The following is a 26,985-nucleotide window of genomic DNA, read 5'->3' as shown; positions in this document are numbered from 1 at the left end:
CGCCTCTCTTTGCGCCTCTCTTGGTTTCAAATAAACTAAAACAGATGGAATAATGTTTGCTTGAAATAACAGTTCTTCAGCGCTGGAAGGGGGAAAAGAAGCTTAGAGTTTCTCACTTTGGACTGTAGTTAGGTGTTGATTTGACAACCTGAAGACATTCTGCGTAAAGTCTTACCTGGGCATTATGAAGAGGTATCCAGGGTTTTTTCATTCGTGGGAGAGGATGCCGTCTTACTGAGCTTGTGTGGCTAAATCGCGGACTTTTATTTAATTTGCTCAAATTTGAGTGGCTCTCCAGAAAACGGTTAAACGCGATCTGCCCTTTTACGCGGTACCTTCAAAACGTCGCAATCATTCCAAAATGGACCGTGCAGGATTTGCTGTTTTGATGGTTTTGACTGTTACACTGCTGCGAATTGGTGACAGCCACAAGGACACAACAGGTGGGAGGAAAGCGGGTGCAGTGGCAGGCCGGGCGGTCTGGAACCAGCAGCAGTCCCGGGTGAGGAGTCAAGGTCACTCGCCAAGGAGACCAGAGGACGGCGCATCCTCTGGACCATCCGGGGAAAGTTCTCCCGGGACCGACACGTTTAGGGCTCTAGTCCGCGTGCCGAGGGCCACATCACCCCAGCGGGACGGCAGGCACATATCCAAAGCAGGTCCGGCTCATGCTGCAGACGCCTCCCGGGGAGACCTCGTCTCTCCGCCGCGGGATGGTGCGCTGCGCACCGCCAGACACCCGAGCAGCCAGCAGCACAGAGACAGAGTGAACCGCAGGCAGAGCAGCAAGCCCAACTCTGCCAGCACGAGGAGACTCGCTGGGTAAGAATGGCAGCCAAGTGCTGTACAGTCTACTGTATACAATGTTTGACTTTGCTGTTCAAGTTCACCGCAGGAGCAGAACGTTTTAAGGGATTTGTGTGGGCTATTTTACTGTACACTAGTCCATGTGGCTTACTGTAAAGTGGTGGTGGCCCATTAAGCAGAACCTCTCCAAACCAAGTCATGATAACATAAAGACCCGCAGAAAATGGCTCCAAAGTGTTGCTCCATATCAATACAAAGCTGTGTGGATATAGTCCATGAAACTGTCATTCAGGTGCAAGAGCTGCATATCAATTAATGAAGTATATGTATTTTGTCATCAGGGTCATGGCAGGACATGATGCTGTGCTGATTACTGCTGATAGTGGAGACGTTTACTGAACAGAACATCGAGGTTGAACTGTTTTGAGACTAATGCAACACTCCATTATCACCATGTCCTTCTATTACTACATAGCAGCATATTTAAATTAGAGTAGGAGAGTGGCTGCAGACTACTTCAATGTGTGTGCCCCAGTTCTGTGCCGTTGCCTGTGGCCATGCACTGTGAGTGGTTCCACCAGAGCCTTGGCTGGTGAGCATTTGAGAATTTGCTTAGTGATCACAAACACCTGTTTCCATGATGGCCCTCTCTCAAAGCTGCAAATACCTGTTAAACTCCAAACAGGAGGATGGGTTGTTTCCATATTAAATCGCTTTTCTTTTTTGTTAATTGAACCCTCGTGCATTCAGTCCTGTTTGTTCCACAGGGACAAAGCATGATGCACACTGCACACACAATAATCAGAGGGAGATTTTAATGGCTCACCATGTGTTGAGGACAAATACATTTTTTGTTTAATATCTCTTCTGTGGGTCATAAAAGAGGCCCATGGCTTGAGGAAATTAATTATTTATATGGACAATTCTTGGGTAACACCTAACAAGCAATAGGGGATTCAACAAATGGGTTCACCATCTGTATAGGCATACATATAAAGTGCACTCACCTGACTGAAGCCCAAACCACATAACACCCAAGTGAAACGATGAACAGGGATGTCGTCCAGTACTTGGGTGTATCTGCATTGTCCATGATATAAATGTATTGTGCACCTTCAATATGCCCTGATCCAACACACCTTAAAAGCCACATTTCTTATTATATCCGTCATTGTGAATTGAGGTCTATTTATAGCAAGGCATAAAGAAAATAGCTGCCTGCAGTATTGAATCCAACATGCTTTATTGCCTTTCTTGACAATGCCAAAGAAAACAAATCGTGTTGAATGAATGGGGTTCTTTGAGTTTTAAAGAAGCATAAAGGTGGTGTGGCATAGCTCTTCATGAACATGAACTTATAGTAGTCTGCACGGTGATTTTAATACTTTGATTCATGAGCTTCAGATGAATCATCCGGCGCTTGTTAGAGAAAGTGCGTTCATGACACATTTCCTCTTGGAGTTCCCACTCAGCTTATTCTTTTTTTGCTGTACCCGGAGGCACTGGCAGCGCTGGGTTCACTTAACTCTCCTTTACATTCATGTTGACTCAGTACAACTCCCCTTCTGTTTCCAGTGCACCTGTCAGACGTTTGTCTGACTCAGATAGCTCAGTGGTGAAATAATACTCCACCGCCTCATGTTCTGATTTTAAAGAAAATATAACTAGGTGTGAACACGGTGTTATCCACATTTTAACCCGGGGCATGATCCTAATTATGTTGTATAAAGTTCTCCATTACATACATATATCCCTTGATGGAATTTGAATGTGATGACTGATGTCTTTGGCACGAGCCTGGCCTGATGTGTTTGATTTATGACAAACCTAAGCCTGCCAGAGGGCCCAAACAACTGCATGTTATCCCTGTGACGCCTCAGTAAGGCTTGCAGTATCTAATGAGCGCAATCCGCTTGAGGTCAATGAGTCAATTCCCGTTATCTCCTCAAATCACCATGAGTCAGACATCCACTTACTGTAATATCTTGTGAAAAGATGATGGGGCACAGATCCATGCCAGCGCGTTGACTGTTGCCCTGAAGTTGCTCTCGCGGTCTGGTGCCTTTTCATCTATCTCACTGCAAGAATTGGCCTGTGCTGTAAAAGCGGATTAAAGAGTGCAAAGAATCCAGTTAAAACTGTTTAAAACTTGTCATCTCTCATTTGCTCAGTGATTTATAGAAGATGCAGGGTGCTTTTCATGTCCCGTGTGTCTCACATAATCCCTTCAAGGCTCAGATAACTGCATTTGTTTTCCCTCTGGACTCTCGCATAACAGAAAGAGGGACTTGTGGGTCCACATTCAGATAGAGTTTCGTGACTTGCCCTGAAATTTTTATCAAATAAAATGCAATTATAGCGTAATCTCCTAAGTGTTCATATCAATAGGCCAGCCACATCAGACTGATCTGAAACTATTACAGCCTTTGCAATCAGATCAGTTTGTCATGCAAAGGCCCATTTCTCTATGGATTATGGAGAGGCCCTGCTTATTAATGGATGCTTGAGACAGTACTGCCAGTGTCTTATTTCACCTTGTTTTTCTTGTATATCTTCCTTTCAGCCCCAATGTCTGTGGGGGTCAGCAGTGCTGCTCAGGCTGGGCTTTGGCATCAGGAACCAATCGCTGCATGAAACGTAAGTACTAAAAACTTGAATGTCTCACGTAAACATTTAATGTATATAATATGCCAAAAATATTCTTTCATTCAGCTACTAAGGACAACGATTTTATTCTTTGCAAACTAAGGTCATACATGATTGGGAAGTCTTGAAGTGGCACACAAACACACTCATGTGCATTATGTTTATTAGAGCTTTTTTAACTAGAAAGCTTCTCAGACAGAGAGGCTTTATAATAGTATACACATAGACTGAAAACCAACACAGTAAATGGCTACTAATGACTATCACGTTACGTGAAATTGCCCTATCAAAGTTTTCCAAGGGTGTTATTGCCCCCATGCCTTTTCTTTTTATTCAAGATCTTCACATTTAAATTGTCATCGCTTAGCACTTAGCTCTCTAAGTAGAGGTGGAGCTGCTTCTTTTATTTGACCGCAGCAGAATTGGATATCCTCACTGCCAGATAATTAAAAGAGAAATATAAGACACCGGCTGAGAATTAATAATTGGCCTCTTCTTTAAACAGTCTTATCAGGGTTTTATCATTGACCTATTCTGAATAAGGGGCCAAATTCAATACAGAAAGTAAGTAAGTAAAGTAAAATCTAATTATGTGGCTCTTTTTGCAGACGTATAGCATTAAAAAGACATTTTACAACTATACAAAATATACAGAAATGGTTACAACCTACACCGAATGTACTCTTAGCTTGTCATGTTTCAATTTCACATTTAAACCATTGTGTGCTGCAGACCGAAATAACAGGCTGCAATTGGAGCTTTTTTAGAGAGAGTTATCTTAAAATTTTACGAGTGACGTAAAAACCCACACGGCAGCTGGCATCTATCTATCTATCCAGCAGCTAGCTAGCTAAACTTCTGTTTGACTTGTTTACTGTTTTCTCTGTTCCTTTCTGCTAATTATGTCCCTCGCTCACAAACACACACACAAACTCACACACACACACACACAAACACACACGCACACTAAGTTAACACACATTTCAGCCAGTCGATTACACAACAAGCTGATTGGCTCCAGCAGCCTCCTAATTAGATCTCCTTCTCTCCTGCCATGTGCAAAACTTTCTTCCATTTTTTTTCTCAACTCCTAGCTAACGACACACTTACCAAGGTGCAAATTACATCTAACGTGGAGCTGCATTTACTCAAATTAAAAGGGTAAATACTTTTAATCTGCCAGAAAGTAACAGGTCCAGTCTAACGTGCCTGTGTTAAACAAGGCAGTGCATCAGAGCAGGTCAGGGATCTGTCCAACCATCTGGACCCTCTTACAGCTTGGCCCTCACCCAGTCTGACTGGAGGCTATGCTATCATCAGCTGCGTGAAGCCCCACGGCCGGCAAGGTGCCAACACAAAGGCCCCAGACTGGATCTGGGACTGGAAGCCCCCACGTAGAAGACCTCCGTGGAGGAAAACCGGCTCAGGCTATCTTTATTCTGTCCCCGCCTGAGGGCCGGCCTGCTTTATTAGGAGATGGCAGCATGAGAAAACATGTTCACAGTGGGGGAAAGAAAAGGAACAAACGTGTCGGCTGGAAGCAAAAGTAAAAACACATCACGGCTGAGCTGCGTCTAGGAAATTCTCGCTGAAGGGATTGAAGTAGTGTCCAATATGAAAAGTGTCAGCTGCAGGCTTCACCCGCGAGGCTGGATTGGGTGTCTACAGTTATGGCTTCCTAACAATACCTCCTTGTTCAATTGGGTTGAGCTCAGAGCAAATATATGACAGGAACTGGATCACTTGTTGTCCAGGGAGTGCGTCTACATGTCTTTAGAAATGTGTTTATAAAGCGGTCTACGTCCGGGTCTCTGTGGGTCTGGTTGGAGGTTGTTGTCTGGCTCTCTGAAGCCTCCGCTCTGCCCATGACCCGGCAGGTTTGGAACTGACTGTCTCTGTTTCCTACTTCAGGATGGATTGTTAACAGACTTGTTTTTGTGTCAAAGTAAATTCTGTGTGCTGAAAATAGCCGGCGTTGTGTAATCGAAAGCTTTGATCCATTAAGAAGAACAGAACATTGCTGATGTTTATAACTCTTCTAGTTAAGTTACCAGCTGTAAGCAGAGATACAACTTCATAGGTTTTACCCAACCAATACCGATTTTATTAATGATGGCCGAGAACCATGTGTGTGTGTGTTGTGTTTGGCTGGTAAAGTGGGGCCAGGTGTTAGCTTGGCTGTACATCTTTTTACTTGCAAGCAGGAGCTCCCGTCGAGATGAATGGAGCGTCTTGTTTTTTGGTCGCTACTTATTCCCCTGTGTTTAGAGTCACATCTGTTCATCAACAAGTATTGTTGCGGAGAGATGGAGAGCAGAACGTTGCCATAATGTAGCCTCGCCTAGTCCCAGCACACCAGTAGTCTCTTCTTGAGCTATAATACAAGAAGGTCTGTCAGCTGCGTTACAGTAACCATTAACACTGTCTTGGCACATGGGATTTTCACGGAATCTGATTCAAACCTAAGATGCGTCACCAGGACTTCAAAACCATCATTCATACTTCAATAGCAGGCCGTGGGAATCTTGTACACCTGACAGTAATTGTCAAAAAGAGAAAACAGAAAGTTGTTTCGGTAAATATGCACCATCGGGAAATCACGACAGAAATCTGTTTACAAAATACTAAGTTGCTTAGCTGTGTAATTAGGATGAGTGTTTGTATTGCTTTAGTGTAAATACAGGGACACCCAATAAGGTGTGCAGTACAGTGTAGAATTACTGTTTTGAAGTTTGGGTTTACAACGTTTCTTGGAAAAAGCAATTAAAGTGAGACCTCTTAAAGCCACTGGAGAACAGATTTGAATTGTATCTGCTCTCCTTTGTATCTGCTTTAAGAGGCTTCACTCTTATCTTTGCACCTTTGAATGTGTCTTCCACTCATACCGAGCTGTGAATGGATTCTTGGATCGGCTACCAGGAGGCACACAGACCATCTGAGATACCTCTAAGTTTTACAACAAGAGGCTGAGCTTCCTTTAGACAGTTTTCCTTTGAGCTAAAATATAAATTTCAGCACGCTAACCACCTCCCAATGGCCAATATGAGCACATTGTGATGAGCAGCACAGGAGTGCCATTTGTTTTTGCAGGACTTTGTTCAGAAACAAAGTATTGGACAAATTGAAATATAAAGATCTGTAGTTTCATGGAAATCCATCCAACAGTTATGTCACTAAAAACCACATGATCCTAGCATGTCTAAAAAGGAATGCTAGGTGTTGGCGTAGCGCCTACTGCCAGGGTCACTATACATCAGAGTTATGTTGTGTTGCTCAGGCTTCTCCAGCAGACATGGCTGTTTTAGTAATTGGATTAATGGCATGGTCTACCACACACAGAGTGTTCGGGATAATATAGAATACCTCTGAACAGACAGAGACTTCAGACTCCCTGCAGCACAGACAGGAACTGGCTTTACATTTAACCTGAGCTCACGGCGCTCCCTAAAGTGCACGCTTGTAGGTTGTGCAGCAGAATTCATTTCACCACGCTATGCATCACACTAATTTGGTGAAAGCACGCGATACATATGGCAACTTGTTGCAGCCAGCAGTGAGAGCACGACCCTCGAGAAAGAGCCCACGGATGGCCTTTGATGTGCACCCCTCGCTGTCTGAGAGCGTGTAGATGAAAGGTGCATCATTCCCATGGAGGAATACAGTTGTTGTCAGTCTCTTAAGCAGTTGGTGATTGACAGAGTGCAATGCGGTAGAGAGGAGTTTCTTTTTGATTGCCTTCCAGCTTTCTTTGGCCTGCTGTGCTGCTCAGGGCCCCATCCCAACCCTAAAATAACTCATCATGTAGAGAATCTCTCTCTCTCTCTCGCTCTCTCTCTCTCTCTCTCTGTTGCGCTTACCTCTCCATCACAAGGTTACTTTCCCTCTCTTACTAAACACAAGATTTAGCATGTATGTTCATTCCACTATGTTACCAGTGTAGTCTGAGTAGGATTGAAGGCCTCCAGTGTTGAAGGAGCAAGTAAGTCCTGTTCAGGGACTTTGTTATGTTAATTAATTAATGAAATAACAGCATGATCTTAGCCAATGTATAAAATCCACCTTTTTTAGTTTCTTTTGATCCTTAGTGTGAAACACATTTCATCCTCTTTTTTTTGCTACATGTGTGAAGCAGCTGGTAAACTATCAAGGACATCCACGTGTGAACGTTTTCTGACCTCCAAAACAGTACCCAAAAATGCAGGTTCACCATCTTCGCCTAATAGATACAAGCCCTCTCCGTTTGCTTTGTGTTAACCTCCCCGACACACAACAGAATATCCACATTGGACACGATCGAGTTAGATTTGCTCTCTGCGTCCAGACAAAAACTCATTCTGAACCTTGGCAAGTAGTTGTGGCAAGAAGTTGGCTCGGTAAGAGATGTTTTCTCTTATCTACACTAGTCACATGTGCGTGTGTTTTGAATGGTAGAAAAGAGATTTATTGTGCATAACAAGTGAATGAATGAACTGTACTGTTCTTCTTAGGATAGTGCAATGCATGCAGCTGAAGGTCATGAGCCAGAGTCAAGCACATGATGCAGCGTTTGCACCTTGACCCACTGAGTCACCAGGACATCCATGGTAGTGCTAAATGCATTCGTTTTTCAGCAGAGTTACTGTAGACATGATGAGTCTATAACCTGTGGAAAATGTGCAATTTTTAAAGGAAGCGAGGAGTTTACTTCTCAGTTTGTTTGATTAAGTTTATGATGAACACGAGTTATATCTCACAAACTAAATCTTACATTTGTCATGATTATGCAGCATTGAGGCATTCAAATCACAAAAAAAAAATCAACTATTTCCCCAAAGGGTGAAAGAAAGAGAGAGGAAAAAGAGACCGAACACCGATGAGAACCATTCCCTCTGAGTCCTCAGTTTTACAAGAACAGGAGGAGTTTTTTTTTTTTAAATGCGAGCGTTTCTGGTGACTTCATTGAGCCGGGGTTGAAATTACCGCTGCAGAGACAGCCACAGAGCCGTCCTCAGCTTCATATGTCGTGTGTGGATTTGTGGGGGTTGCACAGTTCACAGTTCAGGGGCATAACACTCCCTGGGCAGCCCTGCAGAGAGTAATGGTCCATTAGACAGACCCTGTAATCAATACACACCCCATAGGCCCAAAACCCATCATTAACATAGACGCTGGACAGCTCGCTCAAAGTTTGTCTCCCAGAAACCAGAAGTGCTGCTTTCTCCACTCCAGCTGGTGTGTCTGTTTGTAGGTTGCTATTGGGTCCTGTTTAGGCCTCCTGCGCCACATGTTTTTCTAATTGCTACCATAGACGAAAGTATGGTAAAAATGATGTACTCTCAGCGTCTGGACCGAGACGTCTTCCTGTAGAGTTTCTCTTTTGTTTATTTGAACTTCTTCATTCATGAGCTGTTATAATACAGAGATAATGAAGAAGTACATCAAAGCTATTTTTCAATAACGTGATGCACAACAGACACACAAGCTCTCGCAGATCTCTCAGCAGTGAGCCTAAAAAGCAAGACTTGACTTGATTGCCACTTGCAAAGCAACATTAGCAACCAGCACCCTTCTCCTTCAGTCACACACACGCTCGCTGAGGCCACAGCGTTGTTAAGGCAGCCCGTGGCCCGCCATATATCATGGCACCCTCCTGCTTTAAGACCATATGGAAGTTGTTGGGATGTGATCCCTCAGGAGGATGGGGTTTGTGGCTTTCTGGTGAACACCAGTCTCACAGAGTCAGTTTTACAAGTTGCGGGCGCACGCCCCCAGATCCAGATATCCTCCACAGAGCGACCCAGCATGTGGCTCATTAGAAGTTGAATGTGGGGGTCTGAGGGGTGCGGTGCATGGAGGCACGATATAGCGTGGCTAAAAGTAATGTACACAGCGTCATGGGTCAGCTGTGGGTTAACAAAAGGCCCCTACAGAGCTGCAACTCCAACTACTGTATTGGACCAAAAAGCTCACACTGATTCAAAAATGTGCATCAATGACACCTTAATCTGGTGAAATATTATCCTTGTAAGATTTACCTCAAAGAGACAATAAAGTATCAGTCAAACAGCGTCAGGCTCACTCCCTTCTGGTACTGATTAGAACAATAGAGAAGTTTCACTCTCAAGTTTGGTTGGAGGCAGCAGGAAAGGAGAGCACTTGAACTGGCAACCATGTGGAAATCACATGTTGTAAAGAGATTAACACTCACTTGAAATGATTAGCATCGAGAGGCAATTGTATTAACTGCTCAATAGACCAATTCTTACTTCTTCAGTGGATAGCGAGTGCGGATGAGTGGCGAATTTCTCAGCTTGTCTTTCCTCGCTGCCGCGGTCCTAAACACTTGACCTGTTTCATGAGATCTGTCAGGTTTTGTGGCGACTCCTAAAAAGAGGCTCCTGCTGTCATCACAGGACGTCTACCAGACTACTTATTCAGTCTGAAGGTTTTACAGTTATCTGCGTGCAGTTTTGTTGCAGTAATTCTTTAAGCCTGTTTTTAAATAAGTTGAGGTTTTAGGCTTTTCGCAAACATTGCATCCACATGGTTAGACACACATTCTACCTGCAGCGTTAACACCATTATAGTTTTGTGCAGAGATGACGCTTTGGAGGCCGACCCGGAGGTTCGCATTGCACTGGTTCCCTCGACAAAAAGCAAATTTAATTTGTCCATTTTGACTCTTTGGCAAATTGTATGATGCAGACACATTTTGTTCAGGAAAATAATCTTCAAAGATGAACACCACTTTAACTATAACTAAAGTGTTAGCTTAACTACAGTATACTATACATGTTAGTTTATCTATAAACAAATTACACCAGTCACATGAGCGCGGGTATTCACAACCAGGCTGCCAGGGCGGACTAGTTTATGTTTGTAATTTTGTAAAATTTTAAATAGTATATAGGTGGAGGCTTCAAATGATTTTTTATTTTATTGTTTGAATTGTACAAAATAAATAAACAATAAACAAACAAACAATAAACTAGTCGACGTGAGGACGCTTTCAAGCAACAGCCTTTTTTTTAGACACATTAAAGCTTTCAAATTGCCAAGAGGGATATTTACTGACTTATTTTATATCGTAGAACAAAACATGTTAACCACAGACGCTATTCCAGGCACCTAACCAAAAACCCATTTAAAAGAACATTACCTTTAAGACAAGGTAACCGGAGGTGCAAAAATGCTAAGTCATTTCCAGGGTTTAGACACATTCTTGCGTCACTCTATTATGACCTTCAGGAATGACCACACTGAAATAGCCAATTATAGCTAAGTTGCTGTTAGCATAATTTATAATGTCATTTAATCTCTCACTGTTATTTCCCAACTTCCTGTCTCTCAGTTACAGCGTTGAAAGGGCCTTTAGTTGAGCCTTTTCAAATTCTACTGAATTCTAATCTTCAGAGCAGCTCCCAGCCTCTAAATCTCATAATGGCGCATAGCTCAGCCTGTAGAGTCCTTTCCAAGATTATTGCGATTATGCTTTCATTGTCAATATTATTTTCAGAAATGTCAAGTTACCCCTGGTAGCACTGTTGACCTGCGTAAAGTGAGGAGATTTCGCTACATGTTTGAGTTATGTCAGATATTGGTTTCAAGTTTCCCCTTGTTGAATGAAAAGACTGTAAAGATTGGATGGGTTGTGTTACTCTGAGTCAGAGAGAGGGGAAGGTGAGTCTCTGGTGGATTGTATTGGACTGGAAACAAGCTCTAAATTGGAAATTAGAGTCCAGTGGAAGGGGGGGGGGGGGGGGGGTGAGATTTTTGAAATGATGGACAATATTTACCTCAATAAAGACCCTGGGGTTACTTTAATATACATGCAGAATTACTGTGTGATCGCCTCAAGTCCAACCAAGAACTTTGACGATGGTAATAACTTAGAAAAGTGATTGATTAACTCCCAAGTGAAGTTTTTGGAGAAGAATGGCTTCTTGGTTTAACCATCGCAGTCAGGCATTTATTTAGACCTTGTTAAACTGTCCTTATGTATCTTAACTTGGACAGGATTGGAAGGAGAAAAAATATTCAGACCTCAAACTCACTTAAATATGAAGTTGAAGATATTTTCGCTAAGCCCAAAGAAAGCGCTGGTTCCATATTAATAGTGTTTTATTACTGATTGGTTTGGAGGGTTCAAAGCTGCCAACTACAGTCTCCTATTTTCAGATGACTGGATCTGAACACAATCTCCCAAAACTTGGCCAGTCCGTCTTAGTCATAATTAAGGCTGAAGTGGCAATGCCAGGAATGTTTGCCGTTTCTCCTCTTCTATTTCCGATGGATTCCCATTTTATTATTACTCTCGCAAAGTAATAATTGCTGCACATATTTGTGAAATGGATGGAATGTGAGCCAATTAGTTTTAATGATGTGCAAGACAAATCTGCATGACAGCAATTACAGCGACAATGTGTTCAACAGCCCAGAGGCAGGGCCCAGAGACAACACAGACAGGCAGTGGCAGTGTGCAACGGGCTTCATGTGGGGCACATGTCTGGCCCAGAGTCACCGGCCTGTCTTCTCTAACGCCAGCGCCGACCAAATGTTTGTCTGGTGTCAGTTCTGGGCCTTCACAGCTGGGAACGGGTCACACGTCACTCGATCAAACACGTATTGCAGCGGGAGCCAGCCACGAACCTCCATTTGTTGGGTTATTGCTCTGCCCTGCGCTGTTTCTCATTTCAATTCAGACTGTTTATTTGAAGAATGTAGTTTCACACATTACTGAATTCTTCCCCTGGAGCATAATGTCACAGGAATCTGTGGCCCATTTGATCCACCGCTTCATCCCCATACTTGAAGTTGAACAGACTCCGGACAAGGCGCTGGCACCCAGCCAGCCTGTACTTTAGTTAGATGATGGATTTTACTCCTTGCCAAACAGAGCTCAGGCGACTCCTATTTTATCCCACGATGGAAAATTCGGATCACATACCAAGTTATACAAATCCACGAGCACATTTCTCTAAATGTGTATGCTTCATCAAAAATAAAGGGGGCTACATTTTCCTCAGAGCAGTTAAAACGAATTGCTTGAGTGAATTGGTTTGCTTCACCATAAAGCAGTGGAGTGGAGACCGTCTGATATATAATCCTCAATTTGTTGTTTTTCTCATTATGCAGCAGGCTTACGACGCGTAATGTAGTGGTCTTTCAATTAGCATGCATCACGATCTGAGAACTAAAACATAGCGCTTAATTTGGCCTTCTTTGAGGCCCGTGGAAATGAAAGTCTGACGCTCCAGTTGTTACGCAGCGCTGTCATGTTTTCTTGTGTCACTTCAGTGTTGAGCTTGTGTCATCAGGAGCAGCATTTCCAGGGTCCAGTGTGCTTTCGCTCAAAAGAAACATAAAGTGGCCCCAGAGTCTGCGCAGAATGGCAATAACAGGAAGCGTGCAGCAGGTAGAGCGCTGTTCGCACCCAGTGGGTCCCTCTTCGACTGCCAGCGCTCCTCACTGCCAAGAGCTGTGGCAGCGTTCCTGCCTGCGATCTGTCAGTGTCCACAGCATCTGTGTCAATAGCATTCCATTGCCCTGTTGACAGAGTGCCGCTGTTTGCTTTAGCCACCACCGACCAGTGGCCTGATTTACTGTTTGAGGACAATGTCATAAATCCTCAAGTGCCGTCTACGACATACATTTGTGCCACAAGATCGAGAGGTTGTGTACTTTAAATTTCAGTTTCATGTGGGGGGTGGGCTGGTAGAGTGACACAGATAATTTTTTCCATGACCACAAAATGACCTCAGTGCTGTGTATTTGCAGACTATTGATAAATATTATGCACACATTCATCTTTTGAGTACAGTAAGCCGCTTCAAATTTAGTTTTTCAAATACAAATACACAGGCCATTTCTTTGATGAAGTGTCAGCTATTTACCGGCGTTGGTCTTCACTTTTTCCCATTTGCTCATGTTTTTATGACCTCTTACTTTTATTACCGTTTTAAGCTTCCTGTGTTACAGTGAAAGCACACGCAGGATTCTAGATCAGTGACGAAAGATATCGTTAGGAAATCACTCCGTATAGAAACACCGGCAGCACTAAACTGAGCCATGAACCTGGAGTGCAGGCTTTACCTCAACAAGAAATTGGATAAGGATTTAATGTAAGTGATCATATACATTTCGACTAAACTGGGCAGTTAAAGACTCAAGCGAAATTAAACATGACAGCCCCTCCAGGCTCTCTGCTGAATGGAAAGGACAGGGGGGGTTGAAAAGTGAAACTAATGGCCCCATGATTGAATCAATTTAAAGTGAGCCCCGGTTTTGAGATCAGGGATCTACTACTACAACTACTGCTTCTTCATAGAAGGCGGGCACATCTAGCATGCCCTGCTGAAAACCTGATCTCCATCTGTGCTCTCTCTTCAGCTGACTGCCAGCCCCCCTGCCAGAACCGTGGCTCCTGCAGCCGCCCACAGACCTGTGTGTGTCGCTCAGGCTTCCAGGGGCCCCGCTGTGAGGAGGTGACTCCAGAGCAGGTGTACATCCGTGATGGAGGCGCCCTGAAGCGCGTTCAACCGGGGACCAACCCTTTCCAGAAAGACCAACCACGGAGAAGGCCCTCGGAAAGGCAGGCCATCGATACCACCAAGGTCCAGACCCCACGACCTGCGACCACCAGGCAGCCTGTGTAAGTGAACAGCTGTGCTTCCCTATCTCGTCTCTGTGTAGCCAGGAGGAGCCTCATAGCTTTGCCAAAAAAGGATGGGTCAAAAGATTACAAGCAAAATCTAACATCAACTTTAAATTCCAGCCATTTAAATTAATTAATTAAGCTGTTTCTTTAATCAACTTTTTAAACTTTTATTTTGAGCACTTTTATTTATATCTCCTGATCCACATTGTCACTCCTGCTGAAAGAGCAACCGCAGCTGGAAATGTTGGCCTGGTAACCTTGTGTTCTGAAAAAAAGCCTGCATTATTTCTGATGGCCAGCAGAGGGCAACTCCTTCGGTTGCAAAAAGAAGTCAGATTGTATATAAGTGAGGAAATGACCCTACTTCTCACTTGATTTATTACCTCAGTACATTTTGTGAATGCGAGTTTATGGTCTCAAACTGTAGTTTCAAGCCTTCTTCAATAAAGACTGATGTTCATTTCGTAAATGGTCCCATTTAGAGTAAAATAGATAAAGCAGGGTATTCGTTAGGGTCGCTACCAAAGCATTTACTGGTCTGGGAGTTTTCTGTGTTTTAGTCTAACAACTTGAACTCTTTCATTTTGTGTTTTCAGTTCATGAAAGTCAATCCGAACCTTTCTGGTCGCGTAAAAGTGTCTTGTTCAGCGTGTACTTCCACCCTCTTGTGTCTTCTGGTTGTAAAAAAGCAGATGGCGATGGCCAAAATACCAAACTTGAGGCTGATCTACGACTGTACATTTCAACATGTATAAGGATTTCTTTCATAGCTTTCAAAAAACCTTTTCGTTACAATATACAGTATTGTGTGGCTTTTGTGGTGCTCACTGGTTGGTTTTAGCTGCCATTACTGTCACACAGGAGGGCTCACATACAAATAAATTGACAAGCTGCGTCATTAGAATTGATCTAAATACTCTTGAACAAGTGGTTCATTAAGCTTCTGTTCAACACTGGTTATGTTTATCGTTGGAATAAATCAAACCAGATGAACGGGTTTATATGTTAAATCTTTAATACGCTCAAAGTAAAACAAATAAGCATTTTTCTGCCATTTGCTTGGAAAGGTATTACGGTAAATCTGTGAAATGTAGGAAAATATAACTTGATTTACCAGACAGGAGTATTAACCCATGCTATTTGCTATGACAATTGAGCTGGAGGATTATATCTTTCTTCAGGCTTTCACTTTGCTCTTTGATTTATTGGACTAACTGTGACTATAATGTATCCAACCAATAATTGCTCAGATAAAGGCCTGTTTCAGTGCATTCAGCAAACTCTCCATAGACTGCTAATCAGACAGGCATAATAGTCTCTTGGCTTTTAACGTCTGACTGTTTTAGTTCCAATCGTGTTGGAATAACCTTTTGGTTTAATTCATTGCTTTATCATGGCTAGAATTACAGTATGCTCTTGATCAAGGATGTTGAAAGGCAGTAATTGTTTCCGGGAGGAGTTTTGACGGATCGTTATTGCTTACAGGTTCAGACTTATCTTGTCAAATCCTGCTCCATGTTGGATTCAGGCCCAGTGTTTTTCTAATCCGCTCACAGTCTGTTAAAGTGCAATAATTTGTTTGGGTGCTGAGGTCATCGTTCACTTTGTAGCCAGTTTATCATCTGGGTAATTTCTCTCCACCAAACTGCTTAAACATTCTCAATTACATCTGACATTGATGATGCTCCTCATGCTAATTGTGAGGGTCTCTTTGCTGGTGTTATGGAATTACGCTGGCTGAGCCATCCACATGTTTGTGGTAGCTGTTAGTCTACTAAATGTTTTGGCAGATGGCTCTTGAAAGAGTTTTTGTATGTGTCCTCCTTCCCAAAACAATTATATTGGACTTGCCGTAAGTCTTCTAATCAACACAGGACCTTTGAGGACTGCACAGTTGCGATGCATGTGTTGTCTTTGTTCTTGACTCACAGGACATTTTTGAGTCCTGAGTCACAGATCTGGGACAGATCAAAAGAGACGAGACTGCAGGTTCAACGCAGTGAAGAGACAGACAGAGTGTCTGAGTCACATATGCCCCGCACTATGACTGTGTGCTTGTGTTTTTGCCGAAACTGACTAAGAGGTGCTGTTAAGTTCAATAGGAGCCATTTCCCTCCGGTGAAGTGAAACATTTCCAAGCATGCAGCTCAGCCCTAATCTAATTATTTGTTCTTGTAACCAACAGATCTGAAATCTGCAGGACAGAATAAAAGCTTCTGCCAAACTAGTAAAATGTCTTCCTTTTAACATTATTCAAAGAATTATTTGAATACTTGACTCTCTTTCATTGGCACGTCCAGCAGGCTATTTGAGTGCTTGTGTAATTCACATATGAAACTCAGCCCTCGTGAACTGCTGCAAATGTTTTGCATTCTCTCGGCCCAGAATGATCTTTTAGGGGTGGAACAGCGTTCCCTCTGGAGAAGTGGTGGATGCAACTCTTGGTTTCATGTGTCAGACCGAGGTTCCACTGTATCTAAAGCCAGGAAAGCACCAGCAATGTGAGGTCACAGAGAGTGAGGTTCAGATAGAGAGACAACACCAGTGCCAAAGCTCAATTAAGGAGTAATAAGAGGAGCGGGGAGGACAGACACATAGATCATGTTGGTCTTGCCCCCACTAAAACACTAAGGGAGCAGAAACCACCCTGTACATGCAGCTCCAAGGTCCTTTCATTTTCTCCAAGGTCCTTTTCATTTTTCTTTCTGGAGAAGGTGTGAGGTACTGTATATGTCTTTCTTGGAGCGGACTTGGCTTGTTATGTCAGCAGCACCCTGTTCCTGACCCGGCCTGTCAAGAGGCGCCAAGAACAAGAAATAGTGAGGAGAAGGAATGGGACAGACAAGGAGGGAGGGAACGAAAACAACGATGATAAGAGAAAACATCAATTAGAGAAAGAGAAAGTAATCGGTTCTGCTGAGCAAGGTGTAGTGAACAGATACAGTCCAGAAATCAGCTGTTGTTCACAGCTGTGAAACCCCGCTGTGTGCATAGCAGGCGGCAGACAAGGAAAGTGTCCGTGGTCAAAGTAGGCGTCAGTAACTACGAGGTAACACTGGCCATGATTTGAAAGCATGAGAACTGGAGGTCCACCATTTTGCCTTCCCAACAATGGCGCGGTCAAGTTGTGGTTCAGAACTCCTCCATCGCGCCAGACAAAGTCAGTGCTGGAGGAGGCCGGCATGCATAGCAAAGGTCCGCTGCAGTCGTGGTGAGCTTCACCGAGCAGCGAAAGGTGTGGTGCCGTCTGCAAAGTACTGTGTGTCTGGAGTTGTGAATGACACGAAAGACGCTTTCAAATCGGATTTGATTGTAATTGCATTTCAAACCACCTCACCACCCATTATGTATTTTGGATCTGATTTGCAAATATCGCATCATGTGTTTTTTCCTGTCCAAAGTATATATATATATATATATAGTTAATTTGCAGCTTTCTCAAGGCAAACCTTCGGTGACAAATCTGTCCATCACACTCGGATGGAATTTCTCTCTCTAAAATCTCATGATGACTGCCATGTTGTCAGTCCTGTGTGGGCACAGCTGCCTCCTGAAAAGTTATTTTAGAGAAAAAACGATTTCCTGACTTGTCCTCCTGAATGAATCCAGCACATTTATGACTGACAGCCTGGAATAAAAGTCTTGTTGGGATGGACAAAACATATGAGGAGCCAGTGGGTTTGTGGGACATGGGGATACAACTCCTTACCTCATCTTGTAATCCTGTCTCCAGTCCTCCACCTCTCCTCTGTCCATTTCAACTGTGTCCCAAATGTCCCAGCTGCCTGGATTAAAACCGTAAAATTTAAAATAGGTAGCGTTACATCCTATAAGCAGCTGGCAAACAAATATCTGTTTCCTCCTCTGACCAAATGCGATTTACCAGCGATTTACCAGCGTTTCCTGCGGGTGCTGAGCTCAGCAGCAGTGAAAGGCTTGTCCCTGTCAGCACGAGATCCTGTAGATCACAGCTAGTCTGTCAGCTCCCAGTTTGAAGGTCAGGGCCAGCCGTGCACACTCTTGGCTAAGCTGGAACAGTGATAGCGCACAGAGGAAGTATTCAGCACCTCCTATGAGTCCTTCATATCAACTCCAGAGCCACACCATCCCCGCTCTGACATCGGTCCACTGCAGGAAGCTGAGCAGGGCAGAGCAGGATATGTGTGCAGTAAGCAGGTCGTCCCTCCAAAGGTCATCTCTCTGTTACATAATCACACTAAGGACCTGGATAACATAGCTTTACTGTGATTCTGCATACATGTATTTTCTGTACTGTAACTTACACAGTAGTGGTACAATAATGTATTATAAAGAGAAGAGAAGGGCTAGAGTTCGTAGTTAGAGTTGTTATTTAAGTTATGTTAAAGCACAAAGGTCAAAGCCAAAGTTCCTCAGTGTGATGTTACAACTGGGAACGGTCATGATGTGAAGTAATAAGTCCACGTAGTGAAGTACACATAATTTGAATTTTTGGGAAAAGAGAGCATTGGTATCGGATAGGTAGTCGAGTCGGTATCAGCAGATGAGGTATTGAATTGGAAGAGAGAGCATTGGTTTGATGGTTCTCACCACTGGTTCTTTATTTCAAATGTAAGTCCAATGCCTCAATATCGTGGCCCATTAAAGTCATTGCTCTGTAAAAACTTTGCTTCAGGGATGATTACAAATGCGGTCACACCCAGTAACATATTGCGTTGTTGAAGAAAAACAAAAACACCCAGTGACGTGGAGCAGAACGTGCTTCCTCTGCATTAACTGTGCTTATATCCTCACTGTTTTGCCTGGTGACTAATAGGGCTGGCAGCAATGTGGCTTGTTGACTCAAAGCCTTGCACATAGCCACACAGCCGTTCATCATCGACGCTCACGGGAGCCACCGTCAAAGTCTTCTCGGTGACCTGTAGAAAAATATTGTTTTGCAATCATCACCAATAGCAAAAATCAGAGGTATTGACTGTAACAGAGCTTGAATAGGATGTGATCATAAAAGTTGAAAGGCGGAAAGAGTGGAAATTCGCTCAACAAGATTCTCGTAACTCACTTAAGAGAATAATAAATTCCCACAGTAGCTTTCCATCTCTTAATACTCTTTATGCTTTTGTCTTTGATCAGATATATGTGTTTGTAAGACTACAATATATATCTTAACGTTTCTGCCTGGGGAAGTTGTCCCACTGTACCACCTGGTCTGCTTTGCTACTCAAAGAGGACGTGTCCAGAATCATCCTCCTGCCTCCCTTTTTTTTTCCGCTGCCAAAACAGAGGAGGCCTGCAGATGGGGAGTCGGGTTGAAGTAGAGAAGAGGGGTTAAAGTGCAGGGTAATTCCCACAGGTTGTATGTGCTGCACTCTCTTGAATAGAGCTCTATTTCGCGTCTAAACCAGGCATATGACAGTGTGTCTCGAGCTGTGATTTGTATCCCTGCGTGGGGAGACTGGGAATGAGCTTGAACGAGGCCAGGCTAACTGGCTTTCTGCTTATGGATTGCATGCGTGTTTGCGTTGCGTTTTGGTGCTACGAAACCTTTCCTTTACCCTGATCCCTGGTCCCCTGTGTATTTTCACTTGTGATATGATTGGGATAGGGCTTTCCGGAGCACGGTTGGACATCCTCTGCCACAGTTTTGTAGTGTTAAGGGGAAATATTGTGTACTTCTGCTACTGTGGGTCAACAGGTCAAGTGCAAACTCAGCTGTGGAGGCCACTTTGTCCTCAGGTGAACTCTCCACATGCTACAAAAGGCGAAGAAATGGTGGATTTTTGCATCATAGATGACGGTAGCAAATGAACCGAGATTGATTTAGCAAACGTTTCGTAATAAGTGTGTCTAAATGTACTGGAGATTTGTGACTGTGAGCGAGCTTAACACAACGATATTGACCGTTCCAGACCAGGAAGGGTTGGTGTGTTTCTTTTCTACAAACACAGAGCCAAACGAGTCCCATGAGTGTTTGGCTTCCTGCTTGGCCAGAGGGAACAAAGGACCATAGAGAACTCAGCGTGGGACAGATATGTCTTTCTCTCCCTCCATCCCAACTCTCCAAAGCCCCATCCTGAAACACGCTCTCCGGGCCACAGTGCCAGCAGGCTGGGCGTCTGCAGCCAAGTGCTTCTCATCAGGCAGGACTGTGCAGATGCAGCTGTCGTACGGACAAATGCTGTACGGCAGCCATAGGAAGAGGGGCATCTATCCCCGAATGCACTCCAGCTCTGGAGCTGAGGCAGATGGAGAGTACCCCAGATATGGGGCGCGGTATTGAAAGCACGAATAAGCAAGCAGTATGGCCGTGCATTGCACCACTTAATCCAGTCAGATGTCAGTATTTAGGGTTTCTTAAGGGTGGTGGAGGGGACCCCCACAAGGGATAACCATACACATCACACATGTAAACGTCTTCTTTTATATCCAGACATCAAAGATCAACTTTGTGTTAGCCTTCTTTATGTCTTAATTTTTCCTTTTTGTTCCCTGTGTACCTCGGGTAAAGTTTGTATTGCTTATTAAATCCAATGTTGCAGACCAGGACAAAGATTCCTTTAGTCCCGCCTCTTATTGGAAACCCTCTTTGGCCTATCGTCAGAGCATTCTGACATGTGACCCTGACCAGCGTACAGGCATAACCTCAGTCAGCACTATTTAATGGCTCTTCCTGCTGACCTGTCTTGTGGCATTTTACGAAGTGAATGATCAGAGCAACTACAATAAACTGGAGAGTATTGAATAGCCTCTCAGCTCTCCATGTCTCCAGGCATTTTGATTCTGGCTCCTAAACCACAGCAACCACACTGCTTTGCTTCCTCCCAGAATCAGGCCTTTCTGGATGTCTTAGCGCTTGAAAAGCCCACATTATAAATGCTGAGGTGAAAACAGACAGGTTGGCAATGATGCTGGCCCCTTGGAGATGAAAAGGAAACTGTTTATTTCACAGCTTTTGGCCTGTGAGTGAGTGGACGGCCGTAGTCATACGTTCTGATCACGTAGTGTCTGAAGACCTCAGAAGATGTATTTTCAGGCAGGCGGGAAGGGAAGCTAAAGCTATACAATTAAATGGAACTTGACCTCTTCATTTGTCTGTGTAGCTCTTGATTCAAATAATAGTCTTTGCAAAATATATTTTTTCAGAACCGTTGCTGCTTTCAAATCTGCAATAGGCCCAGTTGTTGCTCTAATATAAGCCTCATCCCCTGGGGCGAGAAAAAAAAAGCTTTCCGAATCAATCCAACCCCATCGTAGTTCATTTCACTCAGGGTCTGGCTGCTACTAGCGGGATTCCTGGAAGGCCGTCCAGACAGAGAGAACATTATTTAATCCACCCTCAGTGGCTGGTGCGATAAGCCCTCAGACACACCCAGATTTTCACAAGGGGAAATATTCTGCCGGGACCCACAATTATCCAAGTCATAATGACTGGAGATGTTATCAAAGAGAGACTGGGCCTTAATTGCTCACTGATGTTTGGCTGCATGCAGCTACGTATATGAGAAGAACATGTCCTTGTTTCGGGAGAAAGGAGCTTATCGTTACATGTTTCTGTGACCAGGTGTTTTCCTGATATGCCTCGTTCACAGTATGGGACGCATTGGACTACTGGCAAATTTGCTTATTTGCTTGGTATAAATGTTCTCTTTTCATTCTGCAAGAAAGATAAGCAGTTTTTCAGTGAGTTTTAACAAAGTGATGCGAAGTTAACCTGCAAGCTTCACGATTATCTTGCTCAACAAGTTGCGAGAGTAGCCAGTAGAGATTAAAACATTTACTGCTGGAGATTAAGCATTCACGAAAAGATGTCATTTCGGGTGACTTTCATATGACAGAGGCTGGTGTTGAGTTGTTTTTCAATTCCCAACGTACACGCACTTCACCACCATGCCATTGCATGACCTTGTTGCTGTGTGGAACACACAACAACAGCATCATGAAAATGCCCTTGGGGTTGGATATTACGTTTATGGGTGCTTGCTAAGCGGTTCAAACCTCAGGATTTTATTGAAAGAAATACACAGGGACCTCAGTGGCGAATGATGAATGGATGAGGGCGTTCTGCATAAAGCCTGAGGCATGAGACGTGTGACCACAGTGGGGTTTGACCACTGGTGGTGCAGATGGTTTGGTGCACTGGGTGCAGGATTAAGACTTCTTTCACCTCCTAAAATACACCACGGCTGTTAAGACTGACCAAATTCTGATTTAAACGTTTTCCTTCTTTGCCCGTGGTCCATGATAGGTAGATCAAACATGGGAAAAAAAACTCAGAGTAAGAACAAAAAAGACTTAAAATGTGAAGATAGTAATTCATTTCTTATCAAATATTGGTTATAAAAGTTATACTTGGAACGTGAATTCTCCTTGTCAACCGATGACAATACTTTAGCTGCTAATCTGGATTGTTCTCTCTTTTCCGAGCTACATTATAGTTAATGTCTTCGACGTCACAGAGATTCATAACACTATTGGGCTTTGGATAGCAAAACATGAACAAGAGTCAAGTGTGTATCTCTCTGCTAATGTTCTTGAATAACATCTCCTGGGGCTAGTTTCAACAGTTTGCACTCTCCTTCCTTGTCTGTAAGCTTTAGTCTGTGAAATGTGGAGCACCATCTGTTGTTGAGTTTTATGCCGAAAAAACATCTCTCTATAAATTTAAAATCAAGAGCATAACGATATATATATATATATATAATCCAGTGCAAGGGGTTCTCACACACTGCAAAAACAGCCCTTCTAGAGAGAAGCAAAACATTCTTATATTCAATCAAATCATCCTATATCAAAGCAAAAAAAACTTAACCCATTGGCAGATTTTTTAGCTTGACAAGATTTCTTAAAATAAGCCAAAAATCAAGAAAAAGTAAGGCATACTTTCCTAAAATTAGATATTTTTTCTAATCAAAACATGCTTGACAAGATTAATATTCTTTTTTGGGGCAAATGACGTATTTTCTTGATACAAGGCTTTTTTTACTTTCTTGAAATTCCTTTTTTGCAGTGCAGTTATGTAAAAAATATAGTGTTTTTGGAAAGTCTTTGGGCTGCATGGATATTCTTAATCTCTTAACTGCTTTGCCATTTGATAGGGAACACTTAAAATGGTTTGGAAGAGTGCCAATATGCTTTGCTGCATCCAAAAGCGGCGTGTACCCCTCACTCAGGCCTCTCTCTCTGACTGCAAAAGTGCAGTTTGCAAATGCTCTCATAAATCTCCTCTCCCTTTGTTGCCAACGGTGTTTTCGGTAGTTGAGCAGCGTAACATTTCCATTGTTTCAGCAGCTGTCGTTCCCACCATTTAGAGTCAGACTGATGATCTGCTTGTCCGAACTTTAAAATGAGCACCAGTCTTCAATTATTTCTGTGAATGAGATGAATGTGTTTAAACTGTCATTTACTTTCTCATTTACCAAGTAGCATTCAAATTGCCCTAATTATGTGTAGTTCTTATCTAATAGGAGCGTTTGGCTGACGCTCCACAATGGAAAGGCGTAAATGGAACCCTTAAACATTTTGTTTAAATAAAAAGAATAATGACTCGATTTTTTCCGCAGCAGGCGAGATAGACTCTCGTGTTGATTGGTCGTAAAACCGACTGAGGTTTGCCACTCGTCACTCTGAAGGTCATGTTCAGTCCAACACAAAGAGGAGTGAGACGGGACAAAGTGACCAGGCTGGGAGCTATCGGGTTGTGCCGTGTGACCCAGACGGGGACGCTCATGCCAGACACCTCTGCCTGCTGTCAGGCTGTCTTGTTTAGACAGTCTGTTCATAGCCAAATGGCTACATCCAACAACCAGACGAGCTCCTCATATCAGTCTATTTTCTGCATTAGCTGCCGTAAGCCAGCAATTCAAGCCTTTAGATGCGGGTTCGGACTTTGGTATTCTCAAACAAATCAAAATGAAAAATGAGCTTTGCCAAGGTGGACTTGTGCTGAGCCTCAAGTGCTGAGAGCGCTGGTGAAAAAAACATTTAATTTCACAATCCTTTCCAACCTACTTGGCATCCGAAGCCCAGAAAAACTAGAAACGCATTAGTTGTAACTGACAAATATACTTTAATTCTTATAGAGATTTATAGAGAGAAGATAATGAAAGCACCTCAGAGACTGAACTGTTGGTGAATGAATCAGCTGTGGGCCATACGTTAACGTGCAGTGCTTTAAATAAACACTGTTCGGGCCTCGTCATGCAGAGTGGGCGTACGGAGATGGTTTGAGATGTAAACAATCCCTGAGGATCTGGGTCACTGGGCGTGTTTGTGGGTGAATGTTTTAGGTGAACAGGATCATCAGATAAATCCAGAATGTCTTTGTCTATACAAGAAAGAAAGACGGTCCCCACTAGCATCATGGGAAGTGGTGTCTTCCAAGCACCAGTGTTCGTGTAATCCAGCATCAGCAGACGCCCAGAGATCAGAGGGTTTGGAGCCTTTTTAACTATCCTCCAGTTCTTTGTCCTGGCTTGACTGCGAGCTGTTGGTGCTCCAAAACGGCCTCCTCTCCAGCTCATCTGGGTCAGGAGGTCGTCTGGAACCGCACATGATGCTGCCTGTCATGCCTTCATGAGCGTGAATATTCATGTCGTGTTGCCGCAATGAGTTCAAACATATGTAGCAACCGAGTGCCAAATAATACTTTTGCAACACATTGGACTCTTTACAGTTGATTCATGTAGAGTGTCAAATCTTGGCCATCACTGTGATTTGTAATTTCCTCAAACGTGATGAGGTTTGGTTCTAACGGCTTTCCGTACATGTGACATGAGTGATGATGAGTGGAGGTGGACAGCGCCAAAGGCTTTATGTCTTAGTTGGAGGCCTCCGCTGCTGTCAGATATACGCTTTGATCAAGTGTTTGGACTGAGACGGTGTAAAAGAACTGATTGCTTCTCTTTGAATGTAACTGTTGAGCACATGTTCTGAACATGAAATAATGCATGTCGTGTACTAGACCCAGTTAAGCATTGCATTGTATGCAAGGGAATCTCCCGAATGTAATCAAAGTGTCTAAATGGTTTGACTTCATGATTTCAACATGTGTTCATGATGATTTTTTATTTGGCCATTGCTAATAGATTTTCATAAAGTGACATCGTGGAAATACTTTCATTCACGTTGTTTCTCAGAGATCTGAAGCTGATATGAATGACACGTTTTATAAATTCAACATATTTCTCCTATCATTTATTTAATTTGCCTCAATTCTATCTTGCTCATCCAGCAAATCTCTTATCAGCGCCATAGATTATGGTAAACAAAAAACGTTTCCCATCCGATGTTCAAACCATGTTCCATGTGATCTTGGTAGAGGTCTTCAAAATTGCTTTCAAGTCCCCCAGAACAAGGCGGGGGAAGGGTTCCTTGGATCGCTGAGGCCTTGAAGTTCCTAATGATGACATCAAACGTGCGGAGTGAGTCGCTTGCCCTCGCCGCTCCCTGATCTGCAGGCAGAGAGGGCAGCGGTGAGCTCATGATGGGAGGAAGTCACTTTGCCATGGACAGTGAGAGAGATAGAAAGAGTAACATCTGGCCAGGCCCAGGAAGTGAAGCAGGATGCTTGCAGGCCAGGTGTCACAGTTAGTGATGGAAAAACCCAATCATAGTGTGGAGTGGCCGGTGTAGCTGGGTTAGCCACCTCGTGTACATCCTTACCACCTTGACACCAGCACCTCTTGTTTCCCAGTGTCACATCCTGTCCCCGGGACCTGGATCTGGGTCAGCAGCTGTCAGCTATAGTTGCTGCCTGTTGTCTTTTGAAATGATGACATGAGAGAACATAATCAAATGTTGTTCTCCCTTTTCCCCTTTTCATCGAGTGTCCTGTTCCCTTGGCAGCAGGAATGTGGATTGTGAATAAGGCGACATGCATTGGCTTGTGCTATATCTAGCACAGCTGGGATTGTGTATGTGTGTGTGTGTGTCTGTACACGTATTAATTTTTGTGCAGCATACACACGTGTTTATTTGCCTGATTATCGTTGTGAGTCTGCTCGACAGAGCTGATTTAGTGTGTAAATACGTGGCGTGCCGCTAAAAACTACACGTAATACATATTAATGCAGGATTTATATCCTCATTTGGGAGTTGGTTACAGCCTCTACCTTACAGGGCACAGGTGTGCTTTGTAGAGCTGCTCCTCTGATCTGCCCGACACGGTTCATCTTTGTCTTGCTCGGCTGACTGTCTGTCTGGGCAGATCAGTGGGATCCAGATGTCTTTTGCAGGGTTGAATCCACTCTCTTACACCCCCGCAGCCAAGGTAGGCCCGTCTGCCTGTCTGTCTGAGAGGCACGCGCCTCCCCTAGGTCGCTCACATGAGCTCAGCTTCCAGGTCGTGCAACACAGGCTCGGTAATTGACCCAAATCAAATGCTCACCGGTAAAAAAAAAAAAAAAAAAAAGTGCCCCTCTCAGTCCTGGAAAAGCTTTGTTCTTCGACCCTAGTTTTAATACTTCCTCTAGCCCTCTTGGCCACAGTCAGATAGAACAGGGAGTTCATAATCTAGTCAAGCAGACACGGTGGGCGATGAAATAGGTTTTGTAGTCCTGATGGAAAGATCTAATGTGTTTAATCCCACACTTTTCTCTGAGGAAAACTGATCAGACATACAAACAGACTCAGACCTGTGAGTCGTATTCCCTTCGGTTGCGTGATAATCTTCTCTTGCAAAATGGCTTTAATGTCAAGCAGAATCTTTTCATTAATTACGGAGTGTGACGGCTCTGTGACTTAACAGCCGACATTCGTTGAGAAATCCTTTGTGCTTAGAGAATGGTATGGTATAATTAATATGATTAAAACAAAATGACTTCCAAATCATGGTCTCTCATCTATAAAATCAATTAAGCAAAGCTATGACCTCAGACAGCATGTTTGTATCGCAGGAATATTATTTTCTGTTGCAGACA

General features: G+C 43.5%; 1 protein-coding gene across 1 annotated transcript in view; it reads left to right on the top strand.

The window, feature by feature from the left end:
• Positions 1-361: 361 nt before the first annotated feature.
• LOC306740571 (latent-transforming growth factor beta-binding protein 2-like) overlaps positions 362-26,985 on the top strand; it is a gene marked incomplete at its 5' end in the record, with an annotated part of 72,035 nt that continues 45,411 nt past the window's right edge. The window contains 3 exons of the mRNA XM_079222782.1: positions 362-822; positions 3,371-3,444; positions 13,822-14,083. Of these exons, the coding sequence (XP_079078908.1) occupies positions 362-822; positions 3,371-3,444; positions 13,822-14,083 (797 nt within the window). The remainder of the gene's footprint in view (positions 823-3,370; positions 3,445-13,821; positions 14,084-26,985) is intronic.

This window comes from Taurulus bubalis (genome assembly GCF_910589615.1).
Source record: "Taurulus bubalis genome assembly, chromosome: 1".
In the NCBI taxonomy this organism is placed as follows: Eukaryota; Metazoa; Chordata; class Actinopteri; order Perciformes; family Cottidae; genus Taurulus; species Taurulus bubalis.
The sequence above is the reverse complement of the archived record's forward strand: the minus strand, read 5'-3'. Positions and strand labels throughout refer to the sequence as shown.